The 22,148-nt window shown below is 35.8% G+C and overlaps 1 protein-coding gene across 34 annotated transcripts in view; it reads right to left on the bottom strand.

Annotated features, from left to right (window-relative positions):
- Positions 1-106: 106 nt before the first annotated feature.
- IRAG1 (inositol 1,4,5-triphosphate receptor associated 1) overlaps positions 107-22,148 on the bottom strand; it is a 61,014-nt gene continuing 38,972 nt past the window's right edge. For 24 of the 34 annotated variants that reach the window (XM_072930732.1, XM_072930731.1, XM_072930737.1 and 21 more), the window contains 16 exons: positions 21,852-21,929; positions 21,336-21,385; positions 20,869-20,910; positions 19,742-20,332; positions 17,860-17,938; positions 15,351-15,471; positions 14,474-14,504; positions 13,266-13,406; positions 11,085-11,216; positions 10,189-10,330; positions 9,467-9,516; positions 7,803-7,910; positions 6,549-6,616; positions 5,070-5,189; positions 4,319-4,450; positions 107-3,386 (listed from right to left, as the gene is read on the bottom strand). In XM_072930732.1, coding sequence (XP_072786833.1) covers positions 3,143-3,386; positions 4,319-4,450; positions 5,070-5,189; positions 6,549-6,616; positions 7,803-7,910; positions 9,467-9,516; positions 10,189-10,330; positions 11,085-11,216; positions 13,266-13,406; positions 14,474-14,504; positions 15,351-15,471; positions 17,860-17,938; positions 19,742-20,332; positions 20,869-20,910; positions 21,336-21,385; positions 21,852-21,929 — 2,129 coding nt within the window. In that variant the 3' untranslated portion in view covers positions 107-3,142. The remainder of the gene's footprint in view (positions 3,387-4,318; positions 4,451-5,069; positions 5,190-6,548; positions 6,617-7,802; positions 7,911-9,466; positions 9,517-10,188; positions 10,331-11,084; positions 11,217-13,265; positions 13,407-14,473; positions 14,505-15,350; positions 15,472-17,859; positions 17,939-19,741; positions 20,333-20,868; positions 20,911-21,335; positions 21,386-21,851; positions 21,930-22,148) is intronic. The other 10 variants (XM_072930734.1, XM_072930733.1, XM_072930735.1 and 7 more) reach the window with 8 other exon arrangements.

Below are 22,148 nucleotides of genomic sequence, written 5' to 3'. Positions count from 1 at the left end.
ATGCTCGGAACGTGTAACAGTGTCACAAGGCAGGACTTGCTTCATGAGGACATGGCCATCAATATGCAGACAAAGCAGCCCCAATCTTTAAGATAAAAACACTGAGGACTTTGAAACCATAATTTTATTTCAAAACTCAAGTATGTGATACTATACAGTACAATACCAGCACACTTGTGCAAAATCTTACAATATTACAAATTTAAATATGATACACAAAAATAGTGCCCTTTTGAAATTCCTTTTGCTAGAAACATTTGTGCTGTGCAGGAGAAACCATAAATGTGTCTTGTTAAAGCAGAAAAATAAATATTGCACCTCAAGAAAACTATTTCAGTGTTAATAGCATAAATAATAGGTCTGTTTCTTGTTATCTGATGTGATCTTTGAACACAGAAGAGGTTGTTTGGCTTTTTTTTTCCAGATAAAGCAAACTAATATCCAACAGACAAAATTGTATTTAGAATCATTTTTGAGCTTAATCTAGTTTCCTATTAAACAAAAGGTGTTTTAATTGAATAACTGAAAAATATAAGCATAGCTATTTAGTGTGCTGTTAGTCATTGTGATTTGTTATTTTTAGTGGACAGTTTGCTCAAAGTAGTTACAAAAAGAACAATTTTTTTTTAAGTAAACTTTATCTTCATTTTTACACCCCCACTAAAATCTTTTTCTTCTTTCAGTTCATTTGTGGCTAAATTATACTTACCTCAGACATGCAAGTAGTTCAGCTCAAATCAGTACTACTCATGGGAGCTACTTATGGGAATTGTCCCTTTTCACTAATTCCACAAGAAGTCAGTGTGCTGAATTTTAAGACAGGATGGAGACCTCATCCACCCACTGACCAAAAAGAGCTTTTCACATGCTTAACACTAAGCAATTAGAGTCTTGTTGATATCAATAACTTTTTATGTGTATCTAAAATAAGTTGTTGGACTTACAACAGTGCAGATGTAAATAAAAACAAATTAATTCAATTACAGGCACTGTTAATTTTCTTCAGTGCAGCCCAACATTTCCACAGTCACATAAATATATGCCATAATTTTTGGCATAGAAAAATCTGAATATTTAGCAGTATTTACTTTCAATTTTATTGCCTTAAGTTACCAATGTTATTTGTAAAGAATATTAAGTTAAAGAAGCTGATTTTAGAAAAGAAGTATTAAAGAAACAACTGGCGAGTTTCTTCAAATACTGAAACTACCTGAAAGGTCACAGTAGTTCTTCACAGTCAGAAATTCTAACTGAACCAGAATCCAAGTCATTTGCAAGAAACCTTCTCCTTATTCTTTGCATTTGCAATTTTAGACCAAATCACACTTCCCCGTTATCCTTTTTGAACTTCCTTAAGCACACTAATCCTCAATATATATACTTTAAAGTATAAAAATAAACCCTTCTAATTACTTTTAGACTCCCCTCACCAGCCTCCAAAAAAAATTGGTAGTGGTTTGTTTTTTTTTAATTTTTTTTTCTTTCCCCATATTAATGTCTCCCTAAGAAACACAGGGCCAACAAAAATTCACCAGCAGGATATTTGTTATTAGTGCCAGGTGTGTGAACTAAATTTCTGAGTTAGAAACCTGTTTTCTTTGACAGCTTAAGATTCAGTGTTTCCACCAAAAGAAGACAGGACAATATTGACTGTATCAGAACTGAAATTACAGTACTTCATAACACTCTTATCCTTCTGTTGGAAAACAGACCCATTTCTCAACCAGAAAATGACAGGAGGATGCAGGACAGGAGTGCAATTGAGGGTCACCCTGGATTTGCTGTTGTGGCTGTAGCTATGGAAAGACAAAATGGTTCACTTTCACTTAGAAGGGATGCTCAGCAGGTACAAATGGCACACCTCCAGTGACACACATTTTGGTCTCAGCCCTAGGTGCTGGGTTTTGTACAGGTAATGGCTTCACCATTTCCAAATTGCTTATCCAAAAATTTCAGGCTTTCACATTCTTGTGTAAGAACTCACAACTCCCAAATAGGCAGAACTGGCAAAAAATCTGGGCAAAAGATTCTTCCAGCTTTGGTAGTGTATCAGATCAGATCAGAAAATGAACTACTGAAAACATCAGTGAGCTCTCCTAAGGCCTCACTGCTACCATGGCCTGCTTCATGTAGGCACTGGCTGGGTTCTGGCTGCTCTCAGAACTCTGTTCCTGCTGCAGATCTCAAAGAATGCCTATTCCAGTGTTAGCAGGAGGGCAGAGTCCTCTTGGTATGGTCACCTCCATACTGAAGTTGGAAGAGCTTTTGTTTTCTTTTTCAATCAAGAATTGAAGATTGCTTCCCATGTACAAGACTGCTTGGGTGTTTTGGGATTGGGTGGCACACGGACCTTTCCAGGCAGCTACCACTTTTGGCCATAACCAGTACTGACTCTGACTGGCACACATACATTTTTGGAAACCTTTATATATCAGAAGTTTCCAGACCTATTGGAGGATGTCAGCTGTGCCACCTAAACCCCATTTCAGGTTCTGTTGAGTATCCCATTAAAAAAAAAGTGGTGGTCCCATTCTTAAAGCATATCATAAAACACATTTATGCACATACTTAGCATTCCATTTAAATAATCATATAGATCATTCCTCGTATAAAATTACTTTAGCAGCTAGGCATTTGGTCTTAGAATATAATTATATTCTTCCATGGAAGTGTTTCTATTTCTACCCAATAGTCATGAATAAGGAAATTAATTAGCCTCTTAAAACCCAAAGGACTTAAATGTAATTAGTACTTCAACAATCAACAATAAATTCAGGAAACACAAAGTAAAGCATTAACTGCAAATGTGGGGTTTATGATGGTCTTCAAAATGTCAACGTCCTGTGCAACTCATTCTTTCAAATGTCTTGCAAGTTGCTGATTACTGCCACAACCCTACCACGATTCAATACTACTTTATTTGTACGAGTCCTTTACAATAAGAGGATGGACAGGATTATTTATCAGATTGGCATCTTAGCAAGGAATGCTCACCATGTATCCCAAACCTGGTGGTGCAGAGCAACTTGCCTTGCTAAGGGATCAGTGGAACAGCCACAAGGATGACTAAACACTACCTATAACAATGGTACTCTAATACACAAACTTGCTCCGGGGCCGTAAGGACGTGGCTGTTCCTTTGTTATTCCGTGGTGCGTTGCTCCTGTCGGAATCCTGAGTTCCACCAGGAATACTGCTGGGCTGCAGAGCAGCTGGCCTTCCCCTCAGGTGCCTCTGACTTTTCATCACAGGAGTTGTAGGAATGGTAGATTCCCAACACCACAGCAAAAATTACTATTGCAGCCACCACAAGCCACACCACATTCCAGTGTTTGCACAGTTTGGGGTACAGGATATATAAATAATTAACGACGACTTCAAGTCTGCTGTAAAATGAAAAGAAAACTATTATATATTAATCAAATGCAAATTTTTTGTCTTAAGTTTTTCAGCTTGTTTTGCCTATACAAACATCTTGTCAAAGAAGAATCAAACTGTTAAGTTCTTTTATCGAGAGCTGTACTCTCAGATATTCCAACTCCAACTATTCCATATGAGTAATATTTGTGAGACATCTGGAGACTATAAACTTAACTCCTATTTCTCCCACCTGTCAGCTGGCAAATCTCAGAGCTTGAGATCATGCAAAATTCTGCACTGTTCATACCTTGATTAATTAAATTAGACATTGGAATATGTGGTAAACATTTCTTTCCAAGGCTGTCACGACTAATGAGATGGTTGCTCTCTGAAGGCGGCTGAAATCTGAAATCAACAGATGTTTATAGCTATAATGGTTATGGAATGGAAATTAATTCTTCTGGATTAGGTAAGGATCCCTGCCTTCACCTGGGATTGGACATATTACTTGCTTTGGCCAGCATCCAATTCCTCTGTAATGTACAGACAGAGAGCACTAGGTGTAGATGGATAGAGTGTCACTCCAGTGGCAGGAATGCAATACGGCACCAATTCAGACTCCTGAATTACAACCTTTAAAAGGCAGTACATATTCACAGAGAGATACATTTTGGCACCTGAGGAAATTTTATGTAGCATTCCTTTACCTCAAATCAGAACCAAGCTCCATCAAGATGAAGCATCTTGATGTCAACATACAGCTTTAACCAAAATATCAAAAGTTTTATGTTTGCAACTACATTGTCTTGGAATATTACTTTCTGTGAAAATACTGTTATTTCAATATGCTTCCCCAGGAAGAAAACATGCCAAAATGATAGTATAAAATACTTTTTTGGGTACCACTAGTAGAAAAATGTGGCCCCTCTTGTATGGACATATTTCAGCACTGTCTCACCTGCTTTTCAGATTTTTTATCTCATCTTCATTTTCACTTTCTTCATGTTCATCATGACTTTCTTTGGGTGTCTCTTCATCTTCTTCCTTCAGTTCCTGAAGTTCTTTGGTCTTCTTTAAGGCTTCCTGATATCTATATCAGACAAGACATTTATTTCTTAGTCTAGGACATTGTATAAGCATGATCTCATGTAATGAAAAATTAGCTTTTTGTTTTGTTATATGTAATAAAACACAAGTAGAAGTGTTACACCACTTAAACAAGAGTAAAAATTAGCTGAAGACTATGAGTAAGGCACACAGACAGCCACCCTTCTTGAAGATTATATTAGAGCTGATACCAAATGTATAATTTTCAACAAAAAAAAAAAAAGTTTTTCTTCACAGAGAACAATTTCTGTCTATTGTAAAGGAGGCAGTAAACATTTCTCTATAGCTTTCCATCACTTTGAATATGCTCTAGACACTACTTTTTTTCCTGGAGAATAAATGCAATTCAATGCTGAAGTCAGATGTCACACTGGATTCTGCAGGAGAGGATCAAAATTTGTCTCACTCTTCACATAATGCAAAATTCTTTGACTGACATGCAGAAACAGATCCCGAAGTTTTTAATTGCCCCAAAATATGATGTGTAAAGCATTTTGTGACACCAAGAACATAACTATTGTACTTAAAATCAAATTTTAAAAACACATGTCCTCATCTGGTAGCACATATTTACAGATTTAGTTGACAAAAAATATCCCCACCCCTTGTTATATGCTTCCTCTTCTATCTTGGCTTTAGTTTCAGGACTGATCTCTTCCAATCCACTCTGTGTCAGCACAGAAGTTGAGGTTTCACAGTCAGGTTCTGCATTTGACTTCCCACTGCCAAGACAAAAGAAACAGACAGATAGAAAACAACATCAGGGAAATGTGTTGTATTTGGAGCATGCTGCAATTTTGTGAGTCATGATTTGTCTTTTTTAATGTATGTTGGAGAAATGAAATGTCATTCAAAAGAAAAAATTGAACATCAAGAAAAATATTATTTTCAGAATGTTGTGATTTAAGAACAGTAATTATTATGTTTCTAAGGTAAGAAAAGTATATTTTTTATTCTTCTTTAAAAAAGAAGAAAATAGTCTTTGTTTCCTGGCTCATGCATGACATTTATTTGCTATTCATGAAAACATTTCCCTCAGCTTTCTAAAACTCATAAATTGTAACCTGCTACATAGGAGGAACATAACAGAAGTAATATCAAATACTAATTCAACAAAACATTGGTTTTATTTGCCTTGTAAGTATTCTCCTGAGCTGACTTTATATGCTGAACTGATGCACAGGTTAAAAGAAATACACACGCCTCACTTTTCTCAAGTAAAAGTTTGGAGCATTTAGCCTGAAGATAAGCTCTTTTATATTTCTCTCTTCCTGCAGTGCTCTCCTGTCATTTATTTTATCTGGGACAGAGAGTTTAAGTGATTGAGACATAGATCTATCAAAGTCAGGGTTTAATAAGCTCAGCAATGGATCCCATTTCAACTTTTGGAATCTCGCCCTTTTTGCAGGTCTTATTTTCAATCAGGTTGAACCTGATTGACACCATGTGTGGGCAATGGATTTTCTCTCAAGGCCTGTTAACAATAAACATTATTTTCAATTGCTCTTTAAACAAACCGTGAGTATAAGCTTGAAGTGCTTAAACATAAAAAACTGTGCTAGTCTGGGTAATTCTACACTACTAGACCAGCTGGCCCATGCACACACACTTAGGATCAAACTTGAATTTCAAGTTCTGCCTCTGTTACTTGGTAACATGATTTGTTTTTTCTCCTAGGTGTGATATATTGATAAGGTTTTACAGCTGTTGTATTTTCTCACAGAATTTCTGTGCAGTTCCAAAAGATGGTCTAGATCTTGCAGAGTTTTTTTGAATAGCAGCAGCCAGTGCTGTAGTTCCCCATTTTTGTTTTCTCAGTTGTTGAAAAATTACATTCTTAGTAAAGCACAAGGTAAAACAAAGACATAAGATAAATTTTGTCCTGCCTCAGCACTAATCTAAAATACATGAAATTCGATATTCTGTAGTGATGTATACATTGAAAGCTTTTAATTTGCATGTTTAAAGCATTCTAGCCACTAGTAGTAATATCACAGTAATATCATAAAAAATATGATTTTTTAAATTCTCATTTAGTATTATCATTTAATAGGTACTGAGATGACCTAGACAAAACTCACTTTTCTAGAAGTGCTGGCAGAGCAGGAGTAGATGTTAGGTTGCTCCTTCCATTACTGGGTGATTCAGACTGTAAGCAAAACAGAGCAATAAATGTTACATTCATTAATTAGTTAACATCCATGACTAAATAATTAAATACCAATTAAAATTCATTAATTAATTTCAAATGGGTGTTCAATAAAATGACAAAGGCAGTGTGCTGCTTAGGTTTCCTTCCCACACTCACAAGCAAAGTATCTTGAATGTGGTGCTTCCGTGTTCTTCTCATTAACTAGAGTACACAATGGACTTGCACACTAAGAATTTTCTGACATTTCCTTCTACCCTGTTTATTTTTCCCTGGAAAACATTCTCTTTCATATATTGATCACTGACCAGTAAAATTATTCTCTTACTCCTATTATCCTAGGAACATGCATTTATTAGCTATGTTTTCAATGGGAAATTTTAAACCAAAATAATTAATAATAAACCATGACAAACAAACACACCTGGTTCCTGAAGCAATAGACTCTGAGTACATAATAAATAAATTGCACAAACAGATGCTTTTCTTACATGTAAAACAGATAAATAGATTTAGCTTCTCAGCAAAACCCTCATTTAAATAATCCTGTATTTTTAACAGAAAACTCCATAACTTTATGTCCCATCTTAGCTCATCTCTGAACAGTGAATATGTCTTGCAGTTTTTCTCCAAAGCATTTGTATGGATTTATTATGTTCAGATTTGAGTTTCATTAATTTATTAAAGTTTAACAAAAAAAATTTTCAATTAAGAGGCTGATGGCTCCACTGATCCCAGATCATCACAGAACCTCTAAATTACTGTCATGTACATTTCTGTACATTCATTAGATTTATGTCTGTTCAGTGGACGTTTGGCAATGAAGAACAGCAGTCCAGTTGTGTTCTGTGGTTTCTGGTTAAAATTTCTCTTCTATAGGGTACAGCTATTTTCATTATTTCTTTCTGCGCGTTACTTCAGATTAAAAGGCAAATTGCCTCACCAATGTCCAGTGCCTGTGAATCAGCAGCCTGCCCTATTCAGTTGCTCCCAAAGGGATCATTCATGAAGATTGCAATATCCCCTTACACAACAGGAATTGCCTCCGTTCATCCCCTTTACCCAGGGTGGAGTCAAAACAAGTTAAATCAATGAAAAGCCTTCCTTTTACAATAACTATAGCTTTCCTCTATGCAAAAGTGGTTTAGACAAAAACTGGTAACTTTAAAATGTGGGTTTTACTTACCAGGGATGGCATTGAAGGTATAGGTGAAGCTGCTGGTGACTGACCAGGAATGTTCAAGGAGTTAAATTTAGGAACAACTGCAACACTGACTCTCCTTCGAGGCATATTCTGGGAGAAATAACAATTATTTTTCCTACCATACAACAAGACAGAATGAAGAACAATTCTGTGGGTTAACTTGTGCAGCAAAGAGGTAGGTCAGTGTCCCCTTTGGGAAAAGAAGAGTTGGGAGCAAAAGTAAAATAAAAGGTCATGGTTTTTCCCAGAAATTCATCTTGTCCTGCATGGTAAGGCAAGTGTTCAATGTGAAATGAGGTGTGGCACAGAGATGCTGCTCTTTTCCATCCATACTGAAAGCCCAGCAGTGTAAATCACACAACAGAAATGTTCTGAATTTATATTGTCAGCTCTTATCACAGGCCTTTATCTTTGATGAAAGCAGATGCATAATGATACTGGGGAAAGTGCCAGTGTCACAATGACTGGAAATAATGAAGTCATACATTAAACTCTTATCTTGCTATGTCCCTATTATGATATACTGTGCCCACTATGATATATTAATTACATGTAAACATATTTATTATATTACTGAAACAAAAACATGCATTCCTTCCACAAAAAAACAGTCCCTTCTCCCCAGCCCTGAATTGTTAGATAGCATCATGCAACACTGCTTATATTTCCCAAAAACCATAAAAATTCTTTCTTATGACAAACACATGCTAACTGTAACAATATATTCTAGTTCAAGCAGAGATTATGTAAATTTTTGCTGTCATTTGGTAAGTAGACAAATGCTTCATCCTATAAAATCTATGTAAAATCTATGCTTCCAACTAAGTAAAACACCAAAACACTTACAGCCTCTAACAGTTTTGCTTTAGTGCATATCCAAACACTTCTAAGATTCTGCTCTAGACAACTTTACAGGAAAGGAGTTAAACACAGCTTTAGTGAATTCTTAGGAGTTACTCCATGATTGTGGTTCTAGACAAAACCAACCATACCTGTTCATTAACAACAGTTTTATTTAATGTGCTCCTGAAAAACTACACTGGGAAGTCTGAAGCCATGGTAGGCAGTCCATTCCAGTGTTCAGCTTCTTTTTCTCCTCCTCTATATTCTTTGGACTTGTCCTTATTAAATTTAGTCTTTGAGACCTCTGCTTCAACCTATGAGGTTCTCATTCTGAAATCCCCTCTTGCCCTCTGCATGCTCTGTGCTGTAATTCTTTATACCCAACACTCAGAGGTGGCAGGAATAAACTATACCTAAAGAACTACAACCCAATCAAATAAAAATATGAAAATAAACAGTAGACTGAGTATAATGCACCTGATCACCACATTTCTTAATGGTCATACCGGGACTCATGCATCCCAAATCACTGGTTGTTTTAGCAAGTTTTGTGACAGACTTGATCTCCAGCACTTGGAAGCTTTGGAGAAATAAAACACTAGAGTTTCCCATCAGGCAATACCATTATTGCACAAAGCCATACTAAGTCATGTATACAAAATTGCAAAGCACATGCACTAAATTGCATTAAGGATATTGAGAATTTACCAGCATTGTTTGAGCACAGCCTAAAGAACTGAGTGTATACACACAGACAAATTTCACTACATAAAACGTTCATTTTCTTTATATTGTAGAAATACCTTTCCAACAGTGAGAGACATGGATCTAGATGAACGAGGAACTCCATCTTCTGCACAGAAATAAAGATAAAGAACAGTCTTAGACTAGTGAGTATCTCTAAATAATATTAATAGAAACCTTGCTTATATTTCAAACTCAGATACAGTATATTTACACAGGGTCTGTAAGTGATCATATATTTATTGTCATACAGTATTGTCATTCAGCTGTCTTCTCAATTACACCTGCACAAGAAATTTGAAATAATTGCAAATAACCAAATCAGTACTATTTTCACTGAATCAGGCAAAAAGAAAAAAATCCCACTATTGGCCTCCATATACAAGGTCTTGCAAAGGAAAATCCTTGTATTTCAGTTTCCAGCAAAGGAAAGAAGAGATTGCAAAAAGAAAAAAGTGGTTTTAATAATTAAATTTTGCCTTCATCTAGACCTAAAAGGTAGTTGCATTAAAATTATGCAGAGTACATGGATTTGTAAGAGGCCATGAGAAAATATGATTTGGTCTCATAAGAATTTGGTAAGTGATAGCGATTTCAAATTACTTTACTATAGCATTAAGTATGGCTCATATGAAACATCTTATTTCTGTAACTTTAAAAAATCTACTCCTGTAGATCATAACTTGATGAACAGGTTTCCCAATACTTTAAATTGTTAATAGCACCCACATCTCTCTGAATTAGAGGCAAGACAAACCCTTAAATTTTGATTTTTCTTTACCAGATGCACCATAGGTTCTGCTAGAATTCTGATTGGCAAGTTTCTTGAACTCCATTAGTTCAGCATGATCCTTTTCATATGTCCTTTTCAAATTTTCCACATACTGCATCATTACTTCTGTTGCCTTTGACATACGCTTCTCCTAAGGAAGAAGAGAAGGAAACATCCAGGTAACCTCTACACATCTCCAACAAATCATTTGCCTCTATATGTATTCTCCATGTCAGGGTTAAATCTGGAGTTGTTGTTCTTAAGAAAATATTGCTGCCTCCATGACTGAAAATTCCTAAGATAGAAGAAAATGCCAATTCATACGCATTTCACAGAATAAATAATTTATTTTTTCATATATTCAGACACCCTGCCTGGGTGCCTATCTGATTACTTATGTGGTATACCACATTTGTTTTCAAACCCTCAAAGATCTTTGTCACTGACATCAATCTGTTAACTTTAGAGGGCAGAGGGAACATTCTTGAATCTGGGAGGGTATTGATGTGTTCTTCTTTATACTCACTCTCTTTTCATACTTTTTGTAATAGACTGAACTATTGCCAAAAGCGGGTGACTGAATTAGATGAGTTTTTTGACCCAGAAAAGTTTTTTTCTTATTATTATGTGCTGCACTGATTTGAAATTAGTTTCTTGTGATGCAGCTGTAGTTCTGAAAAAAATATATGCTCCTGTTGTACAGGTATTAAATAGCTTAATGGGCAATCTTCTACCATTGGAATTGTTTTCAGGCTGCAGTGGTGTGTTACTTGACACTACAACAGATATCTTTAATCTGTCAAAATGGCAAATAAAACTCAGAGGGTGAACATAACCTCTGGCCCAGGCTGGAAAAGAGTGCACCCATGGATCCAGGACCCAGGTAAACGTCGGGATGCCCTCACCTGACGAACGGCTCCGACCATCTCGGCGCGGCTCGAGAGCCTGGCAGCCAAACGCCGCAGCACCGCAATGTCCTCCAGGAGCTTCTGGTAGGCTTCCCTGTGCTCATAGTGGTGCCACAAGTGAGCTGAAGACTGAAGCAAAAATACAGCAGCTTTATCAGCATGGTTTTAGTTCAAATGGAGTGGCTAGAGCCCCAAAATGGGGTAGAAATGTCCAGGCAGAACTCATGGAGAGATTAGACCGGCACACCCAGAAGGGTGCCAGCACTGCCACCACACCCAGCCCAGAGTGCTGCTGCCCTGGTGCTTCACTGCAAGCTGCAGGGACACAGTTTGAGGAGTTAGAGAGGGTGCATTTGGAGAGGAGAGGGCTTAGTACATTTGTGATACTTTCCCTTCTTAAATCCATAGTGAAACATTCCCCACTACCTGTGAACTCTAGAAATACTAAGTTCATTTCAACTAGCACATAAAAATGATTGCCGAGGGACAAAGGACATTTTAATTTTCTGGGCACAAGTATTAAGAAGGACACGCGTGTTCTTTCAGTTCCATGTTACTTCACTTATTTGCAAAATAAGACATTATAGTCTCAAGGATTGCAATGCTACCTTGATAATAAATTGTAACCAGAATTTGACTTCAAGAACCAAAAAGGCATAAGGAAATCAGTTTAGGAAAAATCATGCACAGAATTTCAGATTTTTTTTTTTCTTGACAACTGTAACCTCCTTATTTTCTCAAAAAAACCCCAAAAACCCAGAAATTCATGTAGATCAGCTTTCTCTTGAAATTACGTTTCTGAATAATACATCAATTATCACAAGACTGATTAAAAATCAGAAAAATGGGTAAAACTGTCACTGAGATGTAAAATATGTACCTGTCCTACAGAAGTGAAGATAACCACTCAATGAGATTGGAACAAGTATAGGTCTAGTATGACAGAGATTTTACAGAAGTCATCAATGTTTTTAATTGCTTGTTAGTTTATTCCACTATCCTGAACAAAAGCTTTCATAGGGAAGGCAGCTTCCCCTTTGTTATAAATAATGTAAAAAAGCTTGTAAAAGCCAGACTGTAGCATGTGAACTGCTTAAAGGAAGAAAATCCTAATCACATCTGTCCCATGCTGGCAACATGAACCTTGGTGCCTAATTAGGGATTCTTGACAGAAATACATGGCAAATCTAACAGACTTATTTCAGTCTGAAAGCCCTGAGGTTTAATGTTTCTGCTTGCTCTTTACACATAGACTAGAGTGAAGAGCAGCAAAATATTCTCAACATTTTTTTTACAGAAACAGTAATTTGAAAATGGAGATTTGGAATTCGAGATGAAAAGATGTGAAGATCATAGTCTTTAATTATGTATTTTCTTACCTGATGATAAAGCAAATGGGAGCATCATATATTCTCCTCACTATTCTCATAAGAATGGCAGCACCTCCTTGCAATAATGAATGCTGTGTCTAAGGCTATTTCATTGATCAGCCTGGTGTCTAACCATCCCTTCCTTTATGCACAAAGACATGCACAGCACTTCAGTTGACACATCATAGCAATTTTTTGTCGTTCCAGTTAGAAGACCCAGAGAATACTGACAGGAAGGACTCAAAACTACTGCTGTAAAGGAGCAGCAGGAACAACTGGAATGAAAGTATACTCAGGCCCAAAACCTGAGTCTGAGATTGGACCTATTCCTTAAGTATTCCTTGCTGTTTCCTTTCACACAGCATACCTTCTAGTACCTGCAGTTAAGAGGTGTTTCAAGTTACAGATCTCAGTATTCAGGTTTCAAATAATTCTGGTATCTCATATCTGGACACCTCAAATTTACTGCTAAAGAAGGTCTTGCTCAGGAGAATAAGGATTAGTGCTCCAACTGCAGTTCAGAATGCTCTTAGCTATGTCACAAACTTATATCAAGAACTGAACGGCAAACTCCAAGTCTTTATTCTTGAAATCTGCTACACCAAGGGAAGCATCCCCTAGGCATTTCCACAAATGCTGGCTCACTCTGGCAGAAGATGCCCTCTCTCAGAGTAGTAGGCAGCTCATGGCAAGGAGTTTGAGCATCAGAAAATGACTTTTTGGGGCTGAATTTACAAGCCAAACACATTTGCAATATGTGTGCACTTTACACTATAGTTCAGGAAAAGAATTCCCTCTAGTTTCTTACCGTAATGGCTGCTTTAAAGTTTTCCAGTTCCTTCTCAGCATTCTCTTCAGTAAGATTTCTCTCCCTCTCTGCCTGCTGAATTCTAGATTCCAGTGTATAACTATCATTTCTAAAGGCCAAGGAGAGTTGTACAAATACATTCTGTTGGGATCAAAAAAGGCATTTTCCAGTAAGTCTCACAGTAAAATAATTTTCAATAACAATTTAGGAATAAGGCATGTGTTTAACAGACTTTGCTGCTTAAATAAGTATTGAAACAGAACACTGAAATTATTTTTTAATTTGTTTTCTTTGAAAAATCACGTCTATTTATTTCCACTGAAATAGGAATTATAAATGCATTGCTGTCTCTTTTCATGAATGTTTTTCTGGGAGCTCTGTAGGGCAGTCATAATGAAGGAAGCAGCCTACCAGAAGCACCAGAATCACAATGGATCTGTTTTCTAGCTGGACTTCCTCCAAGGGTCCCCAAGGTTTTTAAACAGATAGTCTGTGCAGAGGAAGTCCAGGGATGAGCTCACCATGAGCATTGTTTTACCTAAGGGATAAACACCTACCCCTGAAGCCAGCAAAAGATTAAGTGCTAACATTTTTTTTTCTCTTGCACCCTGCTTTTAAAGATTGTTTCTTTCTTTACCAGACTCATTATTTCTTAGGATTAATACTTCGCAAAGCAAAAGGCATCAATAGCTCCAGTAGATTTCAGTGTTGTAAAAAAAGGATCTTTTTCTTGACTGCTATGTGATTTTAAAAATACAAGAAACAAATGCTACAAGCTAAAAAGAGATCTGCAAACAAAATTATTGGCTTGAACTGAGAAAGCAAAAATTATGTAAACTAACAGCAGGATATTATTAAAAATGCCCCAAAGCTCATATTAGCTAACAAAAATGCAATTTAAATTGCTGAGTTTCTGATCTTATTTAATCTCTTTTTTTTTACTCCTTTAGAATATTAAAACTATTTCCAAAGTGAATTCGTATTTTATCGTGAAAAACACAAATGTTTTCCTACTCTGTCATTTTACAACTTCTATTGCTGATATTTCACAAAATTGTTACTTTGATGAGTTCAATGTGGGGTTTTTTTAAATGAGAAATATATTTTGAGGGGAAAAAAATCACCCTATTACCTCATTCTAATAACCACACTTAGACTTAAAGTAATCACTTAAAATTGGAACATGTCTAAAATAATAACATACTTACCTCAACTTCTTTTTCAGTGAGTGGTGGGGAGCTAGATATAAAAGTAAAAAATTCACATTTTAATGAGTTTTTTCTCTAAAAACAAAGGTATTCTAACACTTAATTGAAAAGAACAACAAAATATATGTTCGAGTTTCAAGACTTTCCTACTACTTTTCAGTATTGTTACAATCAAGCAGTGGTCTCTCAGAAGATCTTCACCTCGTGCGTTCATTTATATAAAATAATGTAAATAACAATTCCTTCACCATAAATGTTAAATATTTATCTCACGTGCACAGAGAATCCTTATTGACAGTTCAGATAACTGAAGGCTTTGGTGGTTTTTGGTACCTAATCATGTGGCTAAATGGAGGAATAATTTTTGGCTGAATAAGTTTGGAATTGTTTTAATGTCTTGGAAAGTCCAAAATGGTGAATTCACAAGTGAGTCCTTAACTCATTTTGCAAAATAAACTCTGTTACCCTAAAAATTGTCCCCTGCAGAAAAACTGCAGAATTCTTACATATCCAAATTCTACCACTGGAAAGCATCATCTGGCCTGATTATTTTCATGGGGGTGAGAAATAATATTTTCAATGTGAGTACATATCTGCAGCAGCAGTCCTGGAAACCAGGAGTGGAAAAACCTGTAAAAAAAATCTACTTGTAGCATGCAATTAAGGTTTAAGGCTTTTTATGTAGAAACTCTCAAACTAATTTTAAAATTTGGCCATTTACTGGAAGTTGGTGCATTCCCCAAATTTTTTCAGTAAATCTGTATTGCACAATTTAAAATGCAACAATTTATCTCCCTATGAATGGAGGGAAGTTCGCTGAAGACCATTAGTATGTCTTCTCCTGGATGATGTGTTTCCACTTCTAATGAACTTTTACCTTCCTGGAAGCGATTTGTGCACTCTCAGTTTTCGCAGCAATACATCAGGAATGCTGGGCATGACATCAGAGCTGTTCTTTGTCTCTTCCTCTTCAGTGGGGGAAGGAAGAGGTGAAGGGCCTAAAGACATTTTCCAATTTAAAAAAAATTATGTTACTTGAAAAGTCACACATTATTTTCTGGACTATTTTAGCTGAAATTTTGTAATAGAATACTGTCATTTTCTAGGGCTTTAGGTCCCACCTGCCAAGATGAAGTGTAGTGTAACGTACCATACTACAGATTTTGTACACCATTTATTCTGTTTGCACTGTATGTTGATTGAAACAGGATATAAAGGTTATACTTGCATTCTCTGATTCTGTCACTTTCCAAAGGACCAAGACATGGCTAACACTTTTTAAAAATTCTTGTTACTTAGCTTCTGTATTTTCATTTTACTTAATTTCACGTATATTAGTTCCCTTATCACCTTCTGTCTTACCAGAATTTCATTAAGGATTCTCCTGTAGGAAAGGCAGAGTCGCCAGCCTGAATCTCAGACTTGGGAAGGAATCTTTAAACAGTTCTCCTACTCATAAGTTTAACAGTAGGACTCTTAGACTTGCCATATAATTCGTGTGTAAATCTGGAGAGCAGTAACATGAAAAATGGAACAGAAAGGGAGATCCTTTCCAGCTACATTTTAGTTCTGTGCATTTGCTTTATATTAAAAAAAAAATCCAGTATTTACTTAAGAACAGTCACATGTATCCCCATAAAATCCAGCCTGACACCACAGTGTCTCCAGATTCAATGCACCCCACTTATCTAGTGTAGAGGCAGAGTTGTGTCTACTCAGATGGTGACAGTAACTTGTCATTGATAAAAACCATGATGGAGACAGTACATTGGATTCATAATAGTAATAATGAAGGATCTGACTATTTCCTATTGTTTAAGCAAAATTACCACTCCAGTTGAAAAGGTGGCTTTTATGACAGTGTAAGGAAGTAGGTCTCCCTAACAAATTACTAAGAATTTGACCCCTTGCTTGTTTTCTCCACTGAGGACAAGGAGTTGACTCTTAATGTTCTGGCTACCATTCAGATAACTTACTGGACTATAAAAAGCTTGTGATACTCATGAGATCCATGTTGAGAAGCTAGATAAAATAATGCTTATCTATTCACGTTTTCAAGGCTTCCAAACCTGCCGAAATTACATAGCAGGCTGGTAAAATGGCAACTATTTTATACTTTCAAAGGGAGCCTGGTAAATAATTTCTGGGAAATTATACATTAACAGAGTGACAGGAATAATATTATATCTAAGAATTCAAAGACATAATCACTAACTACAGAGAACAAGAAGTCTCTTTTGATCTTGATTCATTCAGACTGAAGATGTGTCCATTCCCAGACATAACATGAAATGTAGTATCTCAACCATCTCTAAGTGTAACAGGAACTTTAAGGCTGATGAGCTAGGCCCAGTGCAAATGTATGAATTAGCAAAATGACTTTGGATTAAATCTTGGACAATCAATTTCAGCTCATTTCATAGTAACCACCTTCATTTCAGTTAATGTCACACTGAGCAAATTCTGAATTAACTACTTCCAAACAAATATATAGGTTCGGCTTAAATATTTTAGGTTGATATATTTGGTTTAAATATTTTATCTAAGCACTACTGCTATTTAATTCTTCCACATGTTGAATTATCCTAATTATCCTCAGGTTCATATCTTTGCTCTTCGTTCTGAATCTTTTTAGATGCAACTACAGGCATCAAATATTTTTTGCTTATGTTAGATTGGAGAAAATATTTGGTGCCAGATTTCTTTTTCCTCATTTATGAATGTTTAAGCTTTTTCCTTAAAAAAGCATTTTCATTTATTTTTCCTTAAAAATCACAGAAACTGAGGTTAAAAAAATCCCACTTATTGTAAGGCACATCTTTCCAATCCTTGAAACACCTTTATGACTCTTTTCTGGCCTTACATTTTCTCATTCACATTGACATGGAAGTCAGTTTCGCCAGAAGTGAAAATTCCATTTCAATGCTTGCCACATATATACTAAAATAAAAAAGGAATAAAGCATCCCATCTCTTATTTATATTCCCAGGGATCAAATTCACCCTTATGACCATAATATCTTGCAGAAGTTTCATCCATTTAATCCATCACTGCTGAAATATTTTTACAGAAAGATACTGAAACTTCAGTCCCACAACTATTAGGTACAAGCCAGACTCCATTCCACGTGTGCATCTTCTCCCTTGGTTATAATAATATCTAATATCTTCTTGGTTCAAATAATCGAGAAATTGAGCTACTTGCCAATATTGTTCTCTCTTGTTTTTAAAAGTAATTTATCACTGTCCTTCATGACTGCTTCAACTATTATTGCAATTGAAGATTTTAAGACTTTTTCTCCTTGCCCCCCCCCCCCCCCCCCATAATAGTCAGTTATAAAAATCAGTGTATAGCAAACAGTCCTTCCAGCTTTTATGATACTGCACCTTTTTCCTGTTCCAATGCTTCACTAAGTTCAGGAAGTTTAAGTCCAACTAAATTTTGATTTCTCATCAAAATATGCTCCTGTGAAGAGAAACAATATTTCTAAGTAAGTGAACTACTCATCTCAATTTAAATATCCCTGCCACATGAACAGTAAATAAAACATTTACTTTAGTTAATAAACATAATAGAGATATTTGCATTACATTACAGTCAGATGCTACATAACATGGATACAAATAAATTCACATGCACTCTAGAATATTACATATTTCAAATTTCATACGGGATTATTGAGAAAAATTTCCAGTCACGCAAACAAAGATTTGTGAAATATGCCCCTTATTCAATGAGATATGTACAGTTTTGGTAAGTGAGAGCTTTAGTCACTGACAATGAAAAAAGTAGTTTTGGATGTAGCCACAGTATAACTAAGTATCCCAGATAACAGAAGAAATCCAGAAAATCCTCCATATGAGACTTTGCCACTTTGACTTCATCAAGACCAGAGCTTGGGATGCTTCATTGTTACTGTGTTCTACCTCTATTCCTTACAGGTAAGAAAAAATGCTCTCTCAAGGATTATACCTTGTTGTCTTATTTCTCCTTTTATTATCTCCTCATTTTCTTTCATATTCTCATATATGTTTACATTCACAAATACCTGTTTTTGTTAATGAGTAGATAATTCGTACTGGAGACAGAGCTCAAACCTTTCCGAACTGGAATTATAGATTATGTTGCAATAATTGTTTGATTCTTTTATTTGTGCTTAATAACTTCTAGGTGATTCAAAATGATAAAATTAAAGAATTATAGAATAGCTTGGGTTGAAAGGGACCTTAAAGATCACCTGGTTACAAACCCCCTGCCATGGGCAGAGACACCTTTCACTATCCCAGGCTACTCCAAGCCCCATCCAGCCTGGCCTTGGACATTTCCAGGGATGGGGCAGCCACAGCTTCTCTGGGCAACCTGTGCCAGTGCCTCACAAACTTCACAGGGAAGAACTTCTGTAATTAAATGGCCCAAGGGTCCCTATAATCAAAACTTCCAGTACATACACACTAAGAATATATGTATTATATCTACAGGAAAAGCTGGATAATGAAGCTGCCATTACCAAACAATATAATGGGAATGAATTAACCAAAGTTCAGAACTTGCAGTCCTCACCTGCCAGCCTTATAGTCATCCTAAAATATCAACTACTGAGGTTTAAAGAAAATATCCTTATTGGGCTGTTCAGGAAAGTACCTCCTGCTTCTTTTTTCTTTTAAAAGTCATTATTAGCCATAGAGACATGTTCACTACTTTCTTTTGGTGGTTTACATTTTCATGAAATTTCTTTTTTTCCAGGGGTTTAATTGCTAACCATTTGGGAAATTATTTAATAACAGATTATTCATTTAGAAGCTGATAAATTTGCAGCAGTTAATAATTAGGAACTGTAAGCATGCTCTACATGCCCTTGCTGTCAGAGATGCCCAGTTCTACAGCTTTGAACACTTTGAGACATTTTCTCAGAAGCTTCAAAAATCAACTAATCATTACAAACCCATTTCCTGTCCTCCGTGATCTTGCAAAAGTAAACGTGCAAGAGCACATGCATATGTACACCTTGAAGTACCACAGTGCACTTGATGCATATCTGAAGAGAACTAAGAAATAGAGTAAATCCAAGGAATTTCCTTACAGGTTACAATTTAGTAAAGTTGCAAAGGAAAAACATGATACAATTCTGTATTGATTATGCTGAAACTGTTTCCCATTTTATTACTGTATGTTTCTTGCAGTGATAAAAATAATACTAAACACATTGAAAATTTAGTAGGCTATGAAAATGACTTTTTCTAACAGGATACAGCTGATGACAGGACTTACCTCTCTGAGCTTTGTCAGCTTCTGCATTCGAACTGGCTGAACTTGGATTTGAAGGTCTTTGAATGCTTTTAACTGATTGCTGGATTTATTTCCAAGAAAGCTCTTATCTTCCTCAGATGGTAATTTTAAAGAGGTTTTCTCTTTCTGTCCCGGCTCCAAGCTGTCCCAGGACACAGCCCGCAATAGAGGAGGACGCAGTCCACACAGTTTAAACTCTGGTTTACATGGAACTTTATGGTCCCTCATTTCTGGAACAGGAATTTTTAGCTTTGAGTCCATATTTCCTATTCCTTGTCCTGGTAGATGGGTTCTTAAAGGAACATCTTTTTCTTTCCCTTTCTTGAGGAATGATTTTCCAAGTTCATTTTCACAAACATTCATGCAAGTATTAAGAGACATTCTGCCACCATCACCAGCTGAAGGGGAGAATTTAGGTAAAGTATCCATATGATTACGTGGATCAAAGTTTTCCTTTTGGTCTGAGAGCTTCTCTTTGGAGTTTTCAAAGCCAGCAGAACGAGGAACCAACCTTCCCTGAGAAATCTTTCTTTGATCATTCTGCCTTCGATCAATTAATCCTTTTGCAGCATTCTGAAAGTACAGGGATACACATGAAACAGGGAATCAAGTCCAGATTCCTCTTTTCCCCTGCACAAGGACAGATTTTCATTGTAAAAAGCCATTTCCTTTTCAGTGACATTTGCTTTTGAATATGTGCGGTTGACAAAAGAAATAATTTTTGAAAGGCACTTAAGTGAATTTGGAATCTGCCCTCTGAACTTTTGAGTTAACCTCTCCCATTCCAGAGTACATTACATCAATCCTCCTAAAGCCAAGCTCCTCAGCATGTTAAAGTCATGGAAAGTCTAAACCACTGATATACACCAAAATGGCTATAGTAGATATTTTTATTTTGCTCATAAAGTTATTTAGTATATTGCTTTTAATTGAGCTAGAGCAGGGTGCATGATAGTTCAGAAAGATCAAGTGGTAAGCTTACTATCCTCTACTTCTTTTGTAGGTGCTTCATAATTTCTTAAAGCAGGGTAATTTTCTTTTCACCCAGTGAACAATCTTTCAGCATTTTTAGTCCCATCAGTAAATCATATGTGTGCTAAGACACTTACCTCTGCAGTTTGCCTGTCTTCCTCTTTCACAATTGTGTTATTCTAGCAAAAAAAAAAAAAAAACAAAACAAAACTGCTTACAAGCAGCTTTCACACCTATCCTACAAACATTAGATATAGATATTAATGGCTGAACTTTGAATCCCATAATTTTTACATTGCTTCTTGTATTTATTTATGAAATAACTTTAGGGATTAGTTTTTTCATAGATTAGGGTTATATTGCATCTTTTTCTATTTTCTACACTTAACAGATCTTCATGATCTTTTAGTTCTTGTTGCTTCATGGATTTCTGTCTTCAGACTGACTATTTGTCCCTTGCTGAACAGAGAAAATACCAGTAATCCAATTTTGGTCTATAAAATGGTATTCCAAGCACACAATTTTTATAAGGGACTAAAAGGGCAGCATATTATCATATAGTACTGTAATAACCACGTTATTACACAGACTATTCAGCTCTTACCTGCCCTGGAGATACTGACTCAATACTAGTGGTTGTGCATGCATCCAACCCTGAAAGATACACATATAATTAGGGCATAGCCTGATATTTTGCTCAAAACTTTTACTACTGTAGCATACATATGTGCACAGTTTCCCATAATACAGGAAGGACAAAAATTCAAATGTCAAAAAAACTATTAAAAAAGAAAAAAAAAAATCAAACACATAGCAAGTGAAAGATCATTAAATCTTCTCAAAAGTCTGTTATTGATAAAATTTAGAAAATAGAACATGTGAACTTGCAACATCACAGGAATAAAAATATAATTTAAAAATCTATATGCAAAAATAAATTTTGTATGCATTAAGGAACTGTATCATATTCAGGACTAGATGCTTAAATTTACTTTTCTCAAGAAATACTAAACAAATACTTTTTTTGGTGAGCTTTTATAAGTTAAGTTTGAGCCTGCAAATGATTGGATTTGATGATCTTAAAGGTCTTTTCTCCCTTAATGATTCATGATCATTTTACCTGATGGAAGTGGAAGCATGAGAGAGTTGCTCCAAGATGCTATGGGTGAAACTTTAGGACTAAGAGTAGGGGAAACTGCTTCAATAGAACAAAGACAAAAACAAAATGAAAAGGTGATTTTTACTTTATAGGCTTGTACCTTCTGTATTTTTAGAATTCAGATGAGATTAAAACATCAATATCATAGTTATGTGTTTTTCCAGAACCTGACAAATTATTTTAATTACCAGGTTGTACTTGGCAATTAGGAGTTTAGAGCATGTTTCATGTCTTATACCTATCAAAAATGGATATATT

The sequence above is a fragment of the Taeniopygia guttata genome, chromosome 5 (assembly GCF_048771995.1).
Source record: "Taeniopygia guttata chromosome 5, bTaeGut7.mat, whole genome shotgun sequence".
Classification (NCBI taxonomy): domain Eukaryota; kingdom Metazoa; phylum Chordata; class Aves; order Passeriformes; family Estrildidae; genus Taeniopygia; species Taeniopygia guttata.
The sequence above is the reverse complement of the archived record's forward strand: the minus strand, read 5'-3'. Positions and strand labels throughout refer to the sequence as shown.